General features: G+C 42.7%; 2 protein-coding genes across 2 annotated transcripts; both read left to right on the top strand.

Annotated features, from left to right (window-relative positions):
• Nucleotides 1–621: 621 nt before the first annotated feature.
• sstr2b (somatostatin receptor 2b) lies at nt 622–14,522 on the top strand. The gene is made up of 2 exons (XM_056249977.1): nt 622–758; nt 13,139–14,522. The coding sequence occupies exon 2, from the start codon at nt 13,186–13,188 to the stop codon at nt 14,344–14,346; it is 1,161 nt and encodes a 386-aa protein (XP_056105952.1). The 5' UTR covers nt 622–758; nt 13,139–13,185; the 3' UTR covers nt 14,347–14,522.
• LOC130084490 (keratin-associated protein 4-3-like) lies at nt 753–4,098 on the top strand. The gene is made up of 2 exons (XM_056249949.1): nt 753–758; nt 3,178–4,098. The coding sequence occupies exons 1-2, from the start codon at nt 753–755 to the stop codon at nt 4,096–4,098; spliced, it is 927 nt and encodes a 308-aa protein (XP_056105924.1).
• Nucleotides 14,523–20,805: the final 6,283 nt, after the last annotated feature.

The following is a 20,805-nucleotide window of genomic DNA, read 5'->3' as shown; positions in this document are numbered from 1 at the left end:
GTAAAAAGCTCTATATGAATAAAGGTGACTTGACTTGGCAGTTTTGGAACATCAATATTTCTGTGATAGTACCATCATTTTTAGGTTTACCACAGCATCCGAATTGGTTTAAAGTCAGCCTAAAATAATTCACATTGTTCTTCCGGTAAATGCAAAGTGTCCCGATCCTGAGGCAGCAAAGCAGCCGTAAACTATGAAGCTCATTCCCCCGTCCTCCACATCTGGGAAGTGGCTTTGGTGTCGGTGTGAACTGCCCTTTTTTCCTTTCAACAAATTGTTGTGTATTTTTTCCAACAAGTTCTCAACAGAGAACATACTGTATGTACCTTACCATCGATTCATGAACACCCAGGTTTTTAGCAGCTTTGGTAGCCTTTTCCAGCTTTGTGCCTCTCTGTAATGCAGTTTTAAGGTCATGTGAAAGCTCTTGGGATAAAGGCGTGGTTCACACTGTCCAATCTTTCTTGAGAAGAACATGCTGAACGGACAATTTAATCATGCACAAACACATCAGTGATGAAGAAACATCAGTCATACATTATATTTACTCAGACTACAATGCTCTCTTCAATACACACATACACAGATTCTCTTTCTCTCTTTCTCTCTCTCTCCCTCTCTGAGAGGCTTGTCTCGGAACAGGTTAATATCTGTTCAGTGTCAGTTTGTTTGTCGGATTCAGATGTTCTCCACATGTGCACATCCACAGAATTATGAGCAGGATCCTATTGTACTGTACAATGGACTCCAACATGAAGGTAAGAATTAACCCTTTTAAAAGTACATGTTTTTTAAAATCATTTATATGTATTTTGTCCATTTTTGAAAAATCTACATGAACCAATGGATATTAATATTCTGTAGAACACAATTTGCAGTTTCTAAATATTTTCCACATAATTGTCTTATTTTGATGTCCACTATGCATGAATGAATCATGAAATGAAAGAGATATATTGATAGATTTAAGTTGCATTGTGGTATAAAGACATGAGCTTAAATCACAGATTTTGTCAGTGATTATTAACATTTTGATTATTTACGACTTAACTGCCATACAATTTTGGGAAAGAAACAAAACAAAAATGTTTATATACAGACAAATAAATAAAAACATGAGGTTTACCAATTACATAAATAGAAATTGGTTTTAATAATTTCACAAAACTGCTATCTTTTTGATAAAATAACCAGCTTTCAGCATAACATTTCTTGTATATGCCCTAAAGAGACACTAATAAAACTAATAACAAAATAAACACCTTAAATTGATATTATAAGCTTTGCACTGGCAGTAAAGTGACAGACACTTCCAGTCCTGGAGCTTTTGTGGTGAATTCTGCATTTCTCTGACTTTATTAGGGTTACTATTGAAGCTTGTTTCCGCCATGGAATAATAACAATAATAATAAAAAAATAATTGCGAACTTTTATCTCACAATTCTGAAATTTTTCCCCACAATTGCAAGTTTACATCTCGCAATTCTGAATATTTTCTCAAAATTTTCCCATTGTGAGTTATAAAGTCAGAATTGCGGGACATAAAGTAGCAACATTGTGAAAAAGAAAGTCCAAACTGCGAGATATAAACTCACAATTCTGACTTTTTTCTCGCATTTGTGAGTTTACATCTCACAATTCTTGACTTCTTTTTTTTTCAGAATTGTGAGACTCCCAATCACGAGTTATAAAGTCCATTTCTGAGGGGAAAAAATAATGAGATTACAATTACGACTTTTTATCTCACAGTTCCGACTTTATATCTCATAATTGCGAGTTTGAAAAATCAGAATTGTGAGATAAAGTTGTAATTAAATTTTTTACTTTTTATTCAGTGGCAGAAACAAACTTCCATAGATAAATGTACACGTGCCCCTGAAAAAAAGAAAGTTTTATGTGGGTGTTGATCGGACAGGGGCATTGATTGTTTAGCTGTTCAGCCTGTTTGAACACCAGGGATGATTATGACATAAAGGTCATTGCTCTTCTAGGTCAGTGTGCACTACATTGCTGTACAGAGCCACATAAAAAATAAATTTGACTGGAAGCATTGATCGTCCATGAACGGAATTATACAGCATTATACCAGCTTCAAGGTACAGTAATGTGATTGGAATTTTAGCCGTTATTGTTATTAAAAATGTAAAAAAAAAAGTAGTACCATCATATTCTTGATTAGTCCTTATTTATTCAGTAACATTAAAATAGTTAAATACTACTACTCCAAGATTGTTTTGTATAATTTAAAAATGGGTTATTTTACCCAAAATTTGTGTTGGCTATGTTTTTTTTAATCACATAATTAACCTATAGCAACATGCTAACACAATTTAAATTAATTATGAGTTGTCTGTGTGGAAATTGTGATGATGTTATAAATCTGTCTCTTACTGAATGAGGTTCCATTTCAGTTAGGATGATGATGCTTTAGACACTAACATCTACAGTTGAAACCAGATATTTACATACACTTCAGAAAAAAACACAAAAACTTTTATTTCTTTACTGTCATACATTTAGTCAGAGTAAACTTTTTCTGTTTTAGATCAATAAATATTAACATATTTTTTGCATTTGTTAAATGTCAGAATTGAGCGAGGGATAATTTTTATGTATTTTTTTTTATCACTTTTATCAAAGTCAGAAGTATGCACTAAGTTTATTGTGTCTTTAAACAAAAAGAAAACTCCAGATGATTCCATTCTGACCTTAAGAAGCATCTGATAGGTTAATTGATTCCATTTGAGTTAATTGGTGGCACACCTCTGGATGCATATAAAGGCACACCTCAAACACAGAGCCTCTTTCTTTGACATCATGGGGAAATCAAGAGAAATCAACCAAGACATCAGGAAAAGAATTGTGGACCTCCACAAGTGTGGCTCATCCTTAGGTGCAATTTCCAGATGCCTAAAGGTCCCACGATCATCTGTTCAGACAATAATATGCAAGTATAAAAAACATGTTAATGTACAACCATCACACCGCTCAGGAAGGAGACAGATTCTGAGTCCCAGAGAGTAAAGTTTTTGGGTGCGAAATGTGCGAATCAATTAGTGATGGGAAGTTCGGATCATTTTACTGACTCTCTTGTTCGATCTCGTTCATCAAAATGAACAAATCTTTTTTCGAGTCGTTTCGTTCATTAAGTGGCTTAAAATGTTATACATTTAACAGGGAGAACGAGAAACTGCTGTGCTGACGCTAGCCTTCTACTGTCTGAGCCCCTGCTGGAGAGAACGAGAAGCTGCTGTGCTGACGCTAGCCTCCTGCTGTCTGGGCCTCTGCTGGAGAGAACGAGAAGCTGCTGTGCTGACGCTAGCCTCCTGCTGTCTGATCCTCTGCTGGAGAGAACGAGGAACGGCTGTGGTGACGCTGTCCTTCTGCTGTCTGAGCCTCTGCTGGAGAGAACGAGAAACTGCTGCGTTGACGCTGTCCTTCTGCTGTCTGAGCCTCTGCTGGAGAGAACGAGAAACTGCTGCGCTGACCCTAGCCTCCTGCTGTCTGAGCCCCTGCTGGAGAGAACGAGAAACTGCTGCACTGACACTAGCCTCCTGCTGTCTGGGCCTCTGCTGGAGAGAACGAGAAACTGCTGTGCTGACGCTAGCCCTCTACTGTCTGAGCCCCTGCTGGAGAGAACGAGAAACTGCTGTGCTGACGCTAGCCTTCTACTGTCTGAGCCCCTGCTGGAGAGAACGAGAAACTGCTGTGCTGACGCTAGCCTCCTGCTGTCTGGGCCTCTGCTGGAGAGAACGAGAAGCTGCTGTGCTGACGCTAGCCTCCTGCTGTCTGGGCCTCTGCTGGAGAGAACGAGAAACTGCTGTGCTGACGCTAGCCTTCTACTGTCTGAGCCCCTGCTGGAGAGAACGAGAAGCTGCTGTGCTGACACTAGCCTCCTGCTGTCTGGGCCTCTGCTGGAGAGAACGAGAAGCTGCTGTGCTGACGCTAGCCTCCTGCTGTCTGGGCCTCTGCTGGAGAGAACGAGAAACTGCTGCGCTGACGCTAGCCTCCTGCTGTCTGAGCCCCTGCTGGAGGGAACGAGAAGCTGCTGCGCTGACGCTTGCCTTCTGCTGTCTGAGCCTCTGCTGGAGAGAATGAGAAGCTGCTGTGCTGACGCTAGCCTCCTGCTGTCTGAGCCCCTGCTGGAGAGAACGAGAAACTGCTGTGCTGACGCTAGCCTCCTGCTGTCTGGGCCTCTGCTGGAGAGAACGAGAAACTGCTGTGCTGACGCTTGCCTCCTGCTGTCTGAGCCTCTGCTAGAGAGAACGAGAAACTCCTGCGCTGACGCTATCCTTCTGCTGTCTGAGCCTCTGCTGGAGAGAACGAGAAACTGCTGCGTTGACGCTATCCCCCTGCCTGTGACAAACATCTGAAGACATTAGCCAGGAAGTTAAAGCTTGGGTGAAAATGGGTCTACCAAATGGACAATGACCCCAAGCATACCTCCAAATTAGTTACAAAGTGGCTTAAGGACAACAAAGTCAAGGTATTGGAGTGGCCATCACAAAGCCCTGATCTCAATCCCCCAAAAAATGTGTGGGCGGCACTGAAAAGGCGAGTGCGAGCAAGAAGGCCTACAAACCTGACCCAGTTACACCAGTTCTGTCCAGAGAAGTGGGCCAAAATTCCAGCAAACTATTGTAGAAAGCTTGTGGAAGGATACCCAAAACGTTTGGCCCAAGTGAAACAGTTTCGGGGCAATTCTACCAAATACTAAGGAAGTGTATGTATACTTCTGACTTTGATGAAAGTGATAAAAAAAAATACATAAAAATTATCCATTGCTCGATTCTGACATTTAACAAATGCAAAAAACATGTTAATATTTATTGATCTAAAACAGAAAAAGTTTACTCTGATTTAATGTATGACAGTAAAGAAATAAAAGTTTTTGTGTTTTTTTCTGAAGTGTATGTATATATCTGGTTTCTGCTGTCTCAGTTGTTCTTACTAACACTTTTTAGTTAACTATATTAATGTCTTAACTTAATAGTAAAAATTGTGTAATCTGTACTATTCACATTCTATTCACGCACTATTCATCCCAAGTTCAGATTAATTGATTTGAGTGTCATTTTGTCAAGGAACAAAATAGGTTTTGAGGCGGGGCAATTCTTAATTTACTTTTTACTAATTTCCTCCACTTCTGCAGTTATTTTTCTCTAGTTGAATTCACTCAATTCCCAAAATCATCTTGAATTGTCAACACAGCTGAGAAATTTGAGAGAACATCACATAAGCTGACTTCATAAATTGATGTTGATTTTCCTAAAATGTTTCCGATTGATCCCTTTGGTTGGGCACTTGGAACTTCATTGATAGTATTGTAATTCTCTTGATGCGGCAATGCAACAAGAAATCACAGTTTTTTTATTTCAAATGAAGGAAAATAATAAATAGGTTGCTTTTAAAAGGTGACCTAACTTCTAACTAAACACTAACTAGTCTATTTCATGTCAAATAAGGATGTTCTCTTTCATAGGTTCACTCAACGCTGCGGAAAGCGCAGTGGGATATCCTCTGGATGTGCCGATTGCCTGAAGCCCTATAGAATCACGCCAATTCATTGGCTGATGGCGCTCGCGTAAAGCTGGCTCCGCCCCGACGCTCTTACGTCGTAGCATGATGAACGCGCGCGCGCCATCCTCTCCTCAGATTTCTCTGCCTTCACGAAGCGGTCACATCTTGCCCTTCGTTCGGTTTTTCTGAGCCCGAATTCTTCAAATTCAACTTCAGCTCTCGTCTCGACACTTCAGCGACTGGTATAAGTGGAACTCTGTTCTCCTTACAGTGAAGTGTCATGGATTATCGACGCTGCTCTCCGCCATGCGTTCGTTTTATCTCGAACGACGACCCTCACAGTAAGTGTGTAAAATGTATGGGTTTTTCGCATGCGCGTGAGGGTGTATTAGGATTGTCAAAATGTAAATTTTGTGACAATCTCCTTCTCAAAACCCTCCGCTCTAGACTCGCGGTTTTTGAAAAGGAGTCATTTGTTCCCCCCCGTTGCCCTCCCGAGACTGCTGAGGCCTCTCGTGGATCCGCGGCCTGGGGCTCGGATGTTGAGCTTGAGGATATTGAGTACGAGCTGACGGGCCTCGCCCTTTCTCTCCCTCCCTCTCCCGAGCATGCGGCGCGGTTGAATTCGCGCATGATTATTTATGCCCCAGCCCGGGAGATAAATAAATTAAAATAAATTTCTTTCGGTCTGGATGACGTGATTTACACTGCAGCCTCCTGCTTTGGCTGATGACGTTATCCCGCCTAGCGGCCAGGACGCGCGGCCTACTCCGGCCTACACTGAGCTTATTGACGTGCTGTTGCGCGCTACAGAGAAGCTCTCTATTGACTGGCCTGATGAGCCCCGCGAGTCTCAATCGTCCAGACTCGACGAGAGGTTCCTACGTGGCCCTAATTCTAGGCCAGAGCGAAGAAAGCTGCCCTTTTTCAGCGATCTGCATCACGAGATCTCCAGATCCTGGAAGCAGCCTTTCTCCGCACGCCTAACTAATGCGGCAGCCGCTGACTTCACCAACCTTGTGGGTTTTGTGGAGCAGGGTTATTCCGCTATTCCAGCGGTCGAGGACACGCTGGTGCAGGCGCGTTCCCTTCTTCCTTCCAAGGCTTGTAGGACTACTTCCTCCCTTATTGGGAAGTCTTACATGGCGGCTGGTCAAGCAGGCATGGCCCTGCATACCATGGCCATCCTTCAAGCCTACCAAGCGGACGTCTTGAAGGACATGGATGAAGGAGAGGGACTGACGCCCGAAGCTGTCAAAGAGCTTCGCAAAGCCACAGATCTGGCCCTAAGAGCCACCAAACACACTGCTCGGGCTGTAGGTCGCTCTATGGCGGGCTCGGTTGCTGCAGAGCGCCGCCTCTGGTTGAATCTCACGGAGATCCGAGACAAGGATAAGAGTTTCCTCCTGGATCTCCCACTCAGGTCTTTTCGGAGAGGCGGTCAACACAGTGGTTGAGAAGTTCTGCGCCGCTAAGTCTCAGTCGGCAGCGTTCAGGCAGTTTATGCCCAGGAGGGTCAGAGGGCCAAGAGACTCCAACCCTCCCCCTTCTCAAACCCGAGAACGCTCTACTCATAGGGCTGAATTCCCTACTAGCAGGAGTGACCCGGCTCACCACCCACCAACTACGGTCTGGGGAGCCCGAGGTCGTCCATTTCCCTGCCAGCGCCCTCACAAGCGCCTTCAGCTGAAGCGGTCCAACAAATCGGCCGCTCCAGCCTCCTCGAGCCGTTCCTGACCCGCAGGTCAGAAGGAGGAGAGCCTCACCAGATCTATGAGGTTGGGACAGACCGCGCAAGCGTTTCTACCCTCCTCCAGCCGACTCTCCTCATCCAACCCTGTCACCTTCGCCACCCAGCGTGTTTCGAAGTGCAGGTCCTGTTTCACTCTCTTTACCCAGTCTGGCGCAGGAGGAAGGAGACGCGTCTTGCTTTCTCCCCTCGCTCCCGGTGCACGTTACACCCGCCAATCGCTTCCTCGGAGGCACAGTTCGTTTTCCTCTAGAGCAGGCGGACCCAGTTACTTCTATCCAGGTGGTGGTACCCCCCAGTACGTGTCAGGACGCCAAGCGCTCTCCTCCACGGTCAACCGTGCCTCCCCATGGGAACCAGCGCGACACCCTACCTCAGGTATGTCCCTTGCACTGCAACACTCCTCTCCCTCTATCACATTTCGTTCAAGAATGGGAGCGTTTACCAGGGGTATCGTCTTGGATCCTTCGCACAGTTCGGCTCGGCTACACGCTTCAGTTTTGTCGCAACCCCCCCTGCTTCAACGGGATCTTTCCTACTGTAGTCGACAGCGCCGCTCAGGCTTCTGTACTACAGCAGGAGATTACATCCCTTCTGCTGAAGGGGGCGATAGAAGAGATTCTACAGCTGTTACTTCCTGGTCCCAAAGAAGGGAGGCGGCCTGTGGCCGATACTAGATCTTCGCCGGTTGAATTTCTCTCTTTACAAAGGAAAATTCAAAATGTTGACTCTGAAGGCCATCATATCTCATATCCGGCTGGGGGACTGGTTCGTGACAGTAGACCTCAAGGATGCTTATTTCCACATCCAGGTCGTACGGCGACACAGGAAGTTCCTCAGGTTCGCCTTTGGAGAAAAAGCGTACCAGTACAGGGCCCTCCCATTTGGCCTCGCTCTAGCGCCAAGGGCGTTCACAAAGTGTATGGATGCTGCTCTGGCCCCGCTGCGGCTCCAGGGCATCCATATACTCAACTACCTGGACGATTGGCTCCTTTTAGCCCACTCCAGAGAGTTGGTGACTCACCACAGGGACATTGTCCTCCGTCATATTCAGTCTCTCGGTTTGAGGTTGAATAAGGAGATGAGCGTTCTTACTCCAGCTCAGAACACGGTTTTCTGGGGGGTACGCATGGACTCTTATGCAGGCCCGTTTGGCTCTTGCACGGATTTCCAGTCTGGTGACATGTCTGTCCCGCTTTGTACTAGACCAGCATGTTTCCGTGAGCACCTGCCGCAGACTTCTGGGCCTTATGGCCGTGGCCTCCCCTGTGCTACCTCGGGGGCTACTCCACATGAGACCTTTTCTGTGGTGGATGAAGCTCTCAGGGGCTCGGCCCACGGGGCCAGCCCTTCGCCTATTGAAGGTGTCGCGCAGTTGCTTTCACGCCCTGTCAATCTGGCGGGACCCCCTCTTCCTTGAGAAAGGAGTCGGTATGGGTGCGGTATTCCGTCGCCAGATGGTTACGACGGATGCCTCTCTGACCGGCTGGGGAGTGGTTTTCGAGGGCAGGCCAGCGTGTGGGGTCGAGACCCTCTCGTGGCACATAAACAGCTTGGAGCTGAGGGCTGTCTTCCTGGCTCTTTGCCACTTTCTCCCTTTCCTCGAAGGACACCATGTCATTGTCAGAACGGACAATATGGCAGTAGTGTCCCATGTAAACAGACAGGGGGGTTCACGATCGCACACCCTAGACAGGCATGCGCGTCACCTTCTCCTGTGGTCCCAGGACAAGTTCCTCTCTCTGAGAGCAGTTCATGTCCCAGGGATTCTGAACCTCGCAGCAGATTTTCTGTCGAGGCAGAAGCTCAGGTCTGGGGAATGGATGTTGAATCTCCAGACGGTGGCCCTGATCTGGGAGGTGTTCGGGAAAGCGGAAGTGGACCTCTTTGCATCTCAGCAGTGGTCCCAATGCCCGCTTTGGTTCTCTCTGAGCCCTCCAGCTCTGTTGGGGATAGATGCGTTCGCCCACCCTTGGCCGATGCAGAAACTCTATGCCTTCCCGCCTATCAAGCTGATCAAGGCGGTTCTGTCCAGAGTGAGGGAGAGCGGAGTCCGCCTCCTTCTGGTAGCCCCATTCTGGCCGTCCCAGCCATGGTATTCGGAGCTGATCCCTCTGTTGGAATCCTCCCCCTGGGAGATCCCGGTCAGGGAGGACCTGCTTTCCCAGCTTCAGGGCAGGATATGGCATCCTCGCCCCGACATTTGGAAGCTGTACGTTTGGCCTATCAGAGGCCGTTAGCTTTAAGCTTTGATCTCCCAACCGACGTTCAGGAGACCATTGCGAATGCTAGAGCCCCTTCGACTAGGAGGCTATATTCCTCAGAGTGGAGGGTGTTCGAGGCATGGTGCTTAGCACATGATAGGAACCCAGTTAGATGCCCAGTAGGCTCAGTGCTGGAATTCCTGCAGGAAAAGTTTGCTCCCGGAGCGGCCACTACCACTCTCAGAGTATATGTCGCAGCTATAGCCGCTCATAGAGAATCAGATGAGGAATGGGGAAACTGAGGTTAGTTTCAACCTTCATGCGTAGGATAAGGCGCCTGAAACCGGCTCGCCACCCTAGTGTTCCCTCGTGGGACCTGTCAGTCGTCCTGGAGGTTTTGACAGAGGCTCCGTTCGAGCCCTTGGAGTCAGCCCCTGAGCGGATTCTGACTCTTAAGGTTGCTCTTTTGTTAGCTTTATCTTCACTAAAGCGGATGGGGGATTTGCAGGCTCTCTCTATTAGTGAGTCATGTTTGGACTTCGCTCCTGGCCTGGTTAGGGTTACCTTGAGGCCAAGGTCGGGGTATGTACCCAAGGTTCTTTCCACGGCGTTCCGCTCTCAGGTTGTTAACCTTAACGCTTTCCACCCTCCTCCTTTTGCCTCTGAGGAAGAAAGGAAACTTAACTTGCTCTGCCCAGTCCGTTCTTTGAAGTTGTATGTAGATCGCTCAGGCGGTTGGAGGAAATCAAACCAGCTCTTGGTATGTTTTGGTGCTGGCCGCCGCGGGCTTGCAGCATCAACGCAGAGGATTTCCCACTGGGTAACGGACGCTATTTCGCTGGCTTACGAGGTGCGTGGTTTGCCTTGACCTCTTAGCATCAGAGCACATTCCACGAGAAGTGTGGCTTCCTCTCAAGCTCTCTTTAGAGGGGCCCTCTTGGAAGACCCTCTAAAGCCCTCTTGGAATTTGTGTGGCGGCAGGTTGGTCCTCTCCGCACACCTTTGTGAGATTCTATAATTTAGATCTTGACATGACTCCAGGTTCCCAGGTTCTGTCTGCTTGAACCTATCATGGTTGTTATTATTATTTGGTCTGGTACCAGTTATGGCAGCGCTTAGCTTGGCGAGTTTGGTATTTCGTTCCCACTGCGCTTTCCGCAGCGTTGAATGAACCTATAAAAGAGAACGTCTCTGGTTACTTACGTAACCTATGTTCTCTAAATAGGGAACGAGACGCTGCGTTTGCTGCCAAGCTCCTCGCACTGCCGACAGTTTTTCTTTTCGGCAAGAAATCTGAGGAGAGGATGCCGCGCGCGCGTTCATCATGCTACGGTGTAAGAGCGTCGGGGCGGAGCCAGCTTTGCGCGAGCGCCATCAGCCAATGAATTGGCGTGATTCTGTAAGGCTTCAGGCAATCGGCACATCCAGAGGATATCCCACTGTGCTTTCCGCAGCGTTGAGTGAACCTATTCAGAGAACATAGGTTACGTAAGTAACCAGAGACGTTTTACATTTTTATTGCTAACACTTATGTTATAAACTTTTAATTGGATTGATATACTCTATATGTGACCAGTTACGGAAACTAGGGACACAAGTCGTTCTGGAGCATTTTGAGTTATTCACAGATTCTGAAAGTGTGGTCTCCAAGCTTTCCAACGATGTGTAACACATGGAAATCTGATAATATTTGGAGAAGTTGTAGCCATTTGAAGTTAGGCACTCAAAAAAACTAAAAGTGGAGAAAACCGCCTCGAAAGATGTGCAGTTCTCACCTCTCTCTGCTGCTGGGAGTGACAATAGGGCTCATTTACATCTAATTTAGATAAGCCATACCCCCTGTAAAGCTCCCCCTGTGCTTTACAGCTTTTTTTTCTTTCCTGAGCTAGCTAATAACAATAGGTAGGTATGGGAAGGTCTAAACAGACTAAACATGAGATAACATGTACGTGTTCTTAGAATTAAAACAAAACGACAAACTTTAATGTTTAATGCAAACTCACCCCCAGGACCGGCGAATGCACTTCTGCCGCTCTAGGCGAAAAACAATTGTGCTGCCCCTCTATTTGCAACGTTTACCAGCAACAACACACAAAGACCAATATGCCATATACATATAACGCAAAACCAGCAACAACACACAAAGACCAATAAGCCATAGGCCTACATATAACGCAAATAGTGCGCAACGTGCGTGTGCCCAAAATGTCAACAATATTAAAGTTTATGCAGGAGGTAAATGCCTGCTGGCATTTTTATTTAAGCAGTCATGACAGGAATTTTCCAAACAATCATATTTCCTCCTCAGATTACTGTTGCAAATCTCTTTACACCACTTTCTTATGTGCGTATACACACACAAATGAAATGTCCGCAAGCACATTATATCATCAGCAGGTTCAGCATCTTACATAACGACTAAGGAGCAAATAAAGCTTAACTTACGTTTCAGAAACGCGCACGGCAGGCCTTCATCGCAGCAAAGGTCTTAACTGCATCCTCTATTTCGATTCTCTGTGCCAGTTCATGTTCTATGGAGATTGTTGCCAGTCCATTAAGTCTGTTCCCTGTTCACAAAACGTTCCCCATTCAAAGCAATCGGGACGTCACATATGAAACAGTTAGCCACCGCTGTCAGCGAGCCGAGCCGCCGTATTCAAGCACCGAGGGCGCGCGCGCCGCGCCCATACCTCCGGTTCAGTTTCCCGAGCCCACAAAGTGCGGCGAAAACATTTTCGGTGTAACTGCCACGGTTCAGCTCGTCTGCGACAATCTTTGCGGCATCGATCTTCATTGAATTTTGATATCAGACAGAGCCGGCCAGAGTGCTGCATAATAAGTAGCCACGCTGTTGGGGGGCGGGCGCAAAAGCGCCGGCGGCTATTCAGTATGGAAATACACACAGACAATGACACGCCCCTACTGCATGCTAGAATCTCCGAAAAACAAGCCGATTTCAACCTCAAAATGTACGCTTTTAAATATACCAATACTGTTATCTCAAACATGGAGAGGCTTCTTCATGATCTCAACTAACAGATTCTGCAAAAAAGCGGAAATCACCAATTTTGGAAAAAAACGCTTCTTTCTCATTTTGCTCGCAAGTTGTGCTGCCGACTTGTGTCCCTGGTTTCCGTGACGGGTCACATATTTGTGACAATATCTTGCAGTTGACCATGCTTGAGTCTCACACAGACTTCAACATGCAGCATGCAAAACACAACAATGGCAATGCGCTATACTTAATCAAAAGTAATTTGAAAGAAATTGATCTACAGTTCTATAGTACAGTGGAGTACTATCTACAGTCCTTTTTTAGTTACTAGAACTCTTGTATAACTAAGAATTTGTCAGTACAACATACTATTCCTATTTCACGTTACTTAGTTTTTTAAGACAATCAGTTTGCATGCTTTTTTAAGTAAATCTAAAGTAATTCGATTTTACAGTGCAATAAAGCAGCTGCCTGTGTAGGGTGTCAACAACAAGGCAGTATCCTTGGTTTTGGAACAAAGACATTATGTGTTGTTCGTATTAGGATTATCACTGATAACAATATATTATATATACAACAGTAAATAACTTGTTTTAAATACTGTAGCTCATTTACCATTATACTGTTTTATATACTGTAGCTCATTTACCATTATACTGTTTTCTCCAGGAAGTATGTCACACCTAATGGAATTGGGAATCTGAGAGAAATATATAATGGATCCCTGGACAATTTCATTCTCACCCAGTTACTTCCCCCGTAATCTGTCTGGATTCCCCATGTATGATGGCATTTTGCTCGACAACATATCCGAAGAAGGCCTGAGAAATGAGACCGACCAGAGCTTGACCAAAACTAATACAGTCGTCATCACCTTCATGTATTTTGTGGTATGTGCTATTGGTCTTTGTGGAAATGCTCTGGTCATCTATGTCATCCTGCGCTATGCCAAGATGAAGACGGTTACAAATATCTACATCCTGAACTTGGCAGTGGCAGATGTTCTGTTCATGCTAGGTTTGCCCTTCATCGCTATCCAGTTAGCACTGGTGCACTGGCCATTTGGGGGAGCTCTGTGCCGCGTGGTCATGACTGTAGATTCTCTCAATCAGTTCACCAGTATTTTCTGTCTGATGGTGATGAGCATTGATCGATACCTGGCTGTGGTGCACCCCATAAAGTCAACCAAATGGAGGAAGCCCCATGTCGCAAAAGCCATCAACCTGGCTGTGTGGGTTGTGTCGCTCATCGTCAACCTTCCAATTGTAATCTACAGTGGACTGATCACCAAACCTGATGGCTGCTTCTGCACTATTGTGTGGCCAGAGCCGCAGGAGGCCTACTACACCGCCTTCATGTTCTACACCTTCTTCCTGGGTTTCTTCCTACCTCTAGTGGTCATAAGTCTATGCTATTTGTTAATTATCATCAAGGTAAAGTCTTCAGGAATCAGGGTGTGCTCTAGCAAACGAAAGCGCTCTGAAAAGAAGGTGACGCGAATGGTGTCCGTTGTGGTCGCCGTCTTCGTGTTCTGCTGGCTGCCTTTCTACATCTTCAACGTGACATCAGTTACAGGCACCATTAGCACTACGCCTTTTATAAGGAGCATGTTTGCTTTTGTCGTGGTGCTGGGATACGCCAATAGCTGTGCCAACCCGATATTATACGCGTTCCTGTCAGAGAACTTCAAAAAAAGTTTCCAGAATGTTCTGTGCTTGAAAAAAGCAGTTGGTTTGGATGATGTTGAATGCACTGACAGCAAACAGAACAAGTCACAAATAACGAATGATCCAAAAGAAACTAAAAACGCACTGCTAAATGGAGAAACGCAAACCAAGGGTCAGAAAAAACAAGGGTCACTACTCAGCAAACTATGAACTGTTTGCCACAGCACACATGGAATACACAAAGAGAGTAAGAGGAAACAAAGCAAATATGATTTCCATTTAAAAGCCCAGTGATGGCTTAGTTTCCTAAATTTACTAAATAAAATGGGATAACTTACCTGTTTTTGGTTACCATCCAATATTTTCATTGGTTAACACCTTTAAAATGCATTGGTGATAATTGTTACTCTGAAGCTGTTATTTATAAACTATATTTATGGAGTTCTTAAGCAAACCATGGTCGTAAGAACAGGAGGACTAAGGAGTTCTACAGTGTCATTGTATTAGAAGAGAAAAATATATTTAGTACTTAGTCATCTTTCATTTATCTTTTATCTATGGAGACAAAATCAAATATAGTGTCAGTAGCAAACAACAACAAAAGCATATATTATTCATTGCACTGTAAAATATGCCTTGTGGGAGTTTTAAATTTTTTTTTTTTAACTCTACTCATATACTATGAAGAATTTGGAAAGTATAGCCCACAAGATGCTGCTAGACTTTATATAACTGCATTGTACTGTAAGATGTATCACTCTATTGTTGCATTGTAAACATGTAAATATTATTTTCAAGAGTTCGACATCTAACTATTCTGACTGCTATTCATTTAGCCAAAAATAGTGCCAATGGTCTTTCTCATAATTTTTAATTCTGCCATGTCATCTAATGGGAATCAGTTTGATCACTAAATACTCAAACTGTGCAAGGATTCTGGTCTCTATCCCAATGAACCAACACACTTTAAAGCTCAGACAGTCATCTAGAGAGATCTCAGAGATTTTCCACATTTTAATAGAACGTCTATTTGAAAATGGCTAGAACGTTTGTCTTTACTGTATGTTCCTTCTGAGATCAGGCAGGGACACATGTATCATGATCGTGGATGAACTCATTCATTCAGACGTGTTGAATTCAGTACTTTAAAACATATCTTGCCTTCTTGCTGACTAGTATTGATTGTTTACACTTTGAATGATGGCACACATAGCAACATGTCTAACAAATATTTGGTTATAACCTTTACCATTGCAAAAGGCTTTATTCGAGTCAGCACTTCCACCCTCTCTGGTCTTAGTGCAATATTCTCACATGTCTTTCACTTTTAGAAATTCTCCTCTCCATTTTCATAATTGCCTGTTGTCTAATAAATCATAATTCTTAATAGAAAGTGTATCTCTGAGCATGATGTATTTTGATTTGTAAACAGCATTCATTGCTCGGAGATTTATATTTTTTGGCACTGTCTGTGTTCTTTAAAGCTGCAGTCCGTAGCTTTTTTGGGTTAAAAATGATCCAAAATACATATTTGAGAAAATACATAACCAGCCAGTGTTCAAAACTATCTGCTTGCCTTAGCTCGATTCAAAGCGGTAAGCTTGTAATAATGTTTTTAATTCCAGTGGTACTGGTGGATTTCCGCGGGAGATTCGAGCATGTCTTTGCGTCATTACATCACATCTGTACACATAAAGGAGGAGTCTCGGCTAGTAGGCTATATTGCCTGTGAGGATGTTGGAGGTGGAGATTTATAGCCTTTTCTCACAGCACTTGATATAATTAAACTTATCAATTTGATGGCAGATCCAGAAAGGTTCAAACGACAATCACCAGTGACAACAGATTCACCCGCTGTAAAATGCAAAAGACTTCGTTCGGACTTCGGAGTGGCTACAGAAAAAAAGAGACAGCAACCGGACCCATGCGAAAACAAGGATACATATCGTTTACATATGTATAACAGACATTACATGCAGTCACGCAATGCTTGCTTACATTGTTAATATTAACAATTTGAGAACAAAGTATAATTTGCACGGTTTTGCATGATATGATAACTTATAAGCGATTGTTAGATTTAATCAGCGCGATTTACTGCAATGTCAGAACCAGAACAAAAGTGGGGATGTTTCTTACTAGTTCAGATGACATTTTCCGGTAGAAATTCTTATGTTGGTCATACTTCCTAAAAGAATAATCTGTGATTGTGAATGCCAGTATCCACACCGGCGCGGTGACTGACAGCCTCACACTCTCCTCAAACATTGTGTTCATCCGCGCTGTGCCGTGTCGAGGGTGTTGAAGTACAACTCACGTAAAGTTGATAATTCCGCGAATGACTGCAATTGCAGATTTCGAACAGAGATGGCGACAAAGAGGAAAAACGCCGGACTGCAGCTTTCTTTAAACAAGTGGTCATTTGGTCACTCATTAAAATAAAACTACTGAGCTAATTTGCCCTCATTATGCCACTGTGTTAACGATGTTTCAAAGTTATGATACTGTGAAATATTATAGATTATAATATTTTGGTTACTCGTTAAAATAAAATAAAACTACTGAGCTAATTTGCCCTCATTATGCCATTGTATTAAAGATGTTTCAAAGTTATGATACTGTGAAATATTATAGAATATACATATTTATTATCTATCCTCTTGCATGAGGGTGCACACTCAGAAATAAAGGTACAGAAAAGTAAAAAAAAAGGTACAAATGCTCGTCGCTGGGGCAGTGCCCCCAAGGGGAACAAACTTGTACCATATTAATGGGTACAAAGAAGTACCCCTTCGGTTTGTGTACAAAAATTGGCTTAGCAGAGGCTGTTTCTTTATTTTGTACACAGGAAAAACTCCAGTGTTAAATATGGCTCCAGACTCAAGAGTGTTAAAGTTAATGAGCTCATTAAGTGATTGATTGAGTGATGATTGACCATTATTGAAGACACATGAAAGAGAAAATCTATTTTTTTAAGACACCGTTATAGTGATCAGTGTTTGCTTTAGTTGGACCTTAAACTGTTAACATTAGATTTAGTTTGTCTGTTGTATCTGAGTAATAACTGCCAGATGAAGAAAGAGAAAAGTTGATCTGTTGGTTATGTTTTGACATAATCATAATTTGACCTGAATCACTGAACTCATTTAGAGTCTAATCTCTGACTTAAATGTATATTGTTGATTCCAGCATCACTGTGATTCTACAGCATAAGATCCAGAAATTTCCAGAAGGATTTCTAAAAAGTTGTTCTGATAAAACAAAATCTTCCTTTTAGGCACACACAGACGTCAATAATCGGAGTATGAATCTCAACATGGGTGACAAACAGAATATTCAATTAGGAAAAGGAATTTACTAAGTCAATTCAGATAATAATTTATTCATACCGCAATGCATGATGGGAGCCATGAATGAGTTTTGATTGGTGGCAACCAGAATGCACTGCAACATGCTTTATTATTGTCACCATTGTTGAAAATCACAGGCTGATTATTGATGTCAATGTGTCTAAATAAAGACATTTTCAAAGTCATTTAATCAGAACTTTAAAAAATATATTTTAGATTATATTGAATATGCTAAAAACCATTTGCTGTAGAACCAAAGACTACTGTAATCAACAAGGTAAAAACTCTCTAAATGAGATTTGTGATTCAGATCAAATTATGATTATGTCAAAACATCAACCATCAGATCAACAATTCTCTTTGTTCATCTGGCAGTTATAACTCAGATACAACAGCCGAACAAAATTTAAAGTAATCAGTTTAAAAGTCAAGAGCCGAACTAAAGCAAACACTGAACACCATAACGGTGTCTTAAAAAATGAGATTTTCTCCTTCAGTGATTCTGCTTGTTAACATCAGGTGTCTTCAATAATTGTCAATCATCACTCAATGATTCACTTTATTAGCTCATTAACTTTAACACACTTGAACACAGGAGAGTTCATTTAACACTGGAGTTTTTGCTTTGTACCTTTTATTTCACCGTTGACGGTTCGTTTGTTTAAATATCACAACACATATTAACGGGAACCTCTAGTTAACTGTCTTCTCGGAATTAAACTCCTCAAGTTGGCCGATCGTCACACACACACACGGCCACAGCGCAGCAGGCAGAGGTGGGGGAGAGAGAAATACCCGTTTCTCTTCGGCAGAGTTGTTTACAAATCATGACAAAGGCTCTATCAGTCTTAGAAAAGACACACATAAGCTCAGAGGATTGTGTACCCTGTCACTTGAAAAGTACTTCTTAGTACCCTTACATGAAGTGTACCCTTTGACTTGAATAAGGTACTTTTTTGTACCATACAGGATGTGTACCCGACAGGTACTTTTTAGTACCCCATGGGAACACAATAGGACCTTAAACGGTACATTTGTGAATGTTGTACCTTAAAGTACTTAATTGTACCCTCACTGTACCTTTATTTCTGAGAGTGTGTGATTGAGCTGGACAGACATCAAGCGTCACCTGGTGGAGAGCGCCATCATCTGGTGATGCACCAAAATACAGCTGGAAGAGTCACGCTTACTCATGTTAAGAATGCCAATCAACCCTAAATGAGAAAGAAATTATGTTTCACACAAATAAATTGAGCCTATTTTAGAACTTTTTTTAAGGACCCATAATGAATGTATTAACTAACATTAACTTAATGTAAAGATATTAAAAATCTATTTGTAAATGTTGAAATTAACATTAAGTAAGATTAATAAATGATTTAGAAGTCAAAAATAATAACCCAAATAATAAACTTTAAATTGTAAAGTCCACTTGTACTGTCACACTGTAACAAATTTCTGTAGTTTTCACAGCATTATTACTGTAAAATGAGCAAATGTTTATTGTAGAACCTGTATACAGCATGTTGCTGTAGATCTGCAAAGCATCATGGTCAATTTTCAATGGTGGGTAAATTCTACACTAAAAATATTTTTTTCTGTGAATCACAATACAGCAATTTTTTGCAGGATTTTTTTCAGCCGTTGAAAGCTACGAGATTACACACATTCATCGGAATTTTTACTTCAGAAAGGTAACTTTGCTCATTAATTTTCACAGTTTACTCTTGTAAAGTTACCTGTTTGTTAGATTATATATATATATATATATATATATATATATATATATATATATATATATTTTTTTTTTCAAGGCTTGCATCTTAGAACCTATTTCAAGGTTTGTGTTCTCGAGCCACCAGGCACTTGTGCGAATGAGCGGCCGGAGCGCATTAAGGGTTTTCTGTTAGAACTGTGTCGTGTAAGTGCCCCTTAGTTAATAACTAATGATCTTTACAATGGAAGCGAATCGATCAAACCTAACTTTAGCTAGACAATAACTTTACTCTAGAGCTGCTGTGAAGCTAAAACAATCTGTTACTTTAATTTCCTATTATCACTGTAAAGCTGCTTTGAAACAGTCCATATTGTTAAAAGCGCTTGTTCAGCTGGACTCTACACAGGACATAACCTCTCAGAATCAGTGCTCAGTAATCTTAAGGTATGTTACTAAGACTGTGCAAGAGAGGATTGTTGCTTTAGTGAGGTGTCAGGCATCCACTGGCCAATACTTTGTGAACCTGCTATTAGTGGTCTTAGAGCGGCTGAAACTAGACAAGGAAATGTGTATAGGGAATGCAACAGATGGGGCGTCCAATATGCAGGGCCAGTACAAAAGTTTTTCAGCACTGATGACCTTCAAGTCTCCCACACATGTGCATGTGGTGCTATGATATGTTCTTAACAACCTTTTATAAAGATGAGAAACTTGTTTACCAACAGGGAGGCGTTTTTCTGAAATTGTGATAAAATATTTATACCATTTGGGATTTTGCCAATTCTTTCTTTTTCCTCATGGTTTGTAATGTAATGCCTAATTTGCAAATATCTATAAAAATCACTTGAGGGAAGATCGAATTGTTCTTGAAGTTGTGTAAAAGACTTTAAGTGTGCTTCTTCAAAGAGCTGATTAAAAATAAAGAGGCCTTTAACTGCCCATCTCCTAAAACCATGGTCACACATTGAAGGTGGAAAATCTACATTACCCACTATGGGCATAGCTCGAGAAATTGTTCCAACATCCTTAAGCATTTTCTTTACTTCTGCCCATACCTTTATTGTATGTTTTATCCATTCATTTTCAATTTTCATTTTATTGACATGTTTTAGATCTATAAAGGGTAGGGCAGATAGTTGTGCACCCTTTGCTTCCCCTTGCTCTATTTGAGTCCACTTTGCTTCCTCATCTCCCCTGATCCAAGTCACTATTGCTGCTAGTTGAGCTGCCCAGTAATACAATTTTATATTTGGCAAAGCCAAACCTCCTTTATTTTTAGCCAAATGAAGTGTTTTAAGTTTAATTCTGGGTCTTTTGTGTTGCCATATAAATTGAGAAATTAATTTGTTTAACATATTAAAAGTGGAAATTGGAACTCTTATGGGCAACGACTGGAATAGAAATAGGAAACGTGGGAGCAGGTTCATCCTTACGGTCTCAACTCTTCCAAACAGAGATAAAGGAAGAACTTCCCAACAAACTAGATCACTTCTTATTTGATTAATTAACTTATTATAGTTCGCCTCAAAAATTCTTGTAGTTTCAGGTGTGATAATAATCCCCAAGTACCTAAATCCTTGTTTAGACCAGTGAAATGACACC

This window comes from Rhinichthys klamathensis, unplaced genomic scaffold, assembly GCF_029890125.1.
Source record: "Rhinichthys klamathensis goyatoka isolate OS25496 unplaced genomic scaffold, OSU_Roscu_1.1 h1tg000065l_1, whole genome shotgun sequence".
Classification (NCBI taxonomy): Eukaryota; Metazoa; Chordata; class Actinopteri; order Cypriniformes; family Leuciscidae; genus Rhinichthys; species Rhinichthys klamathensis.
Note: the sequence above shows the minus strand (reverse complement) of the source record. Positions and strands in the feature narration are given on the sequence as shown.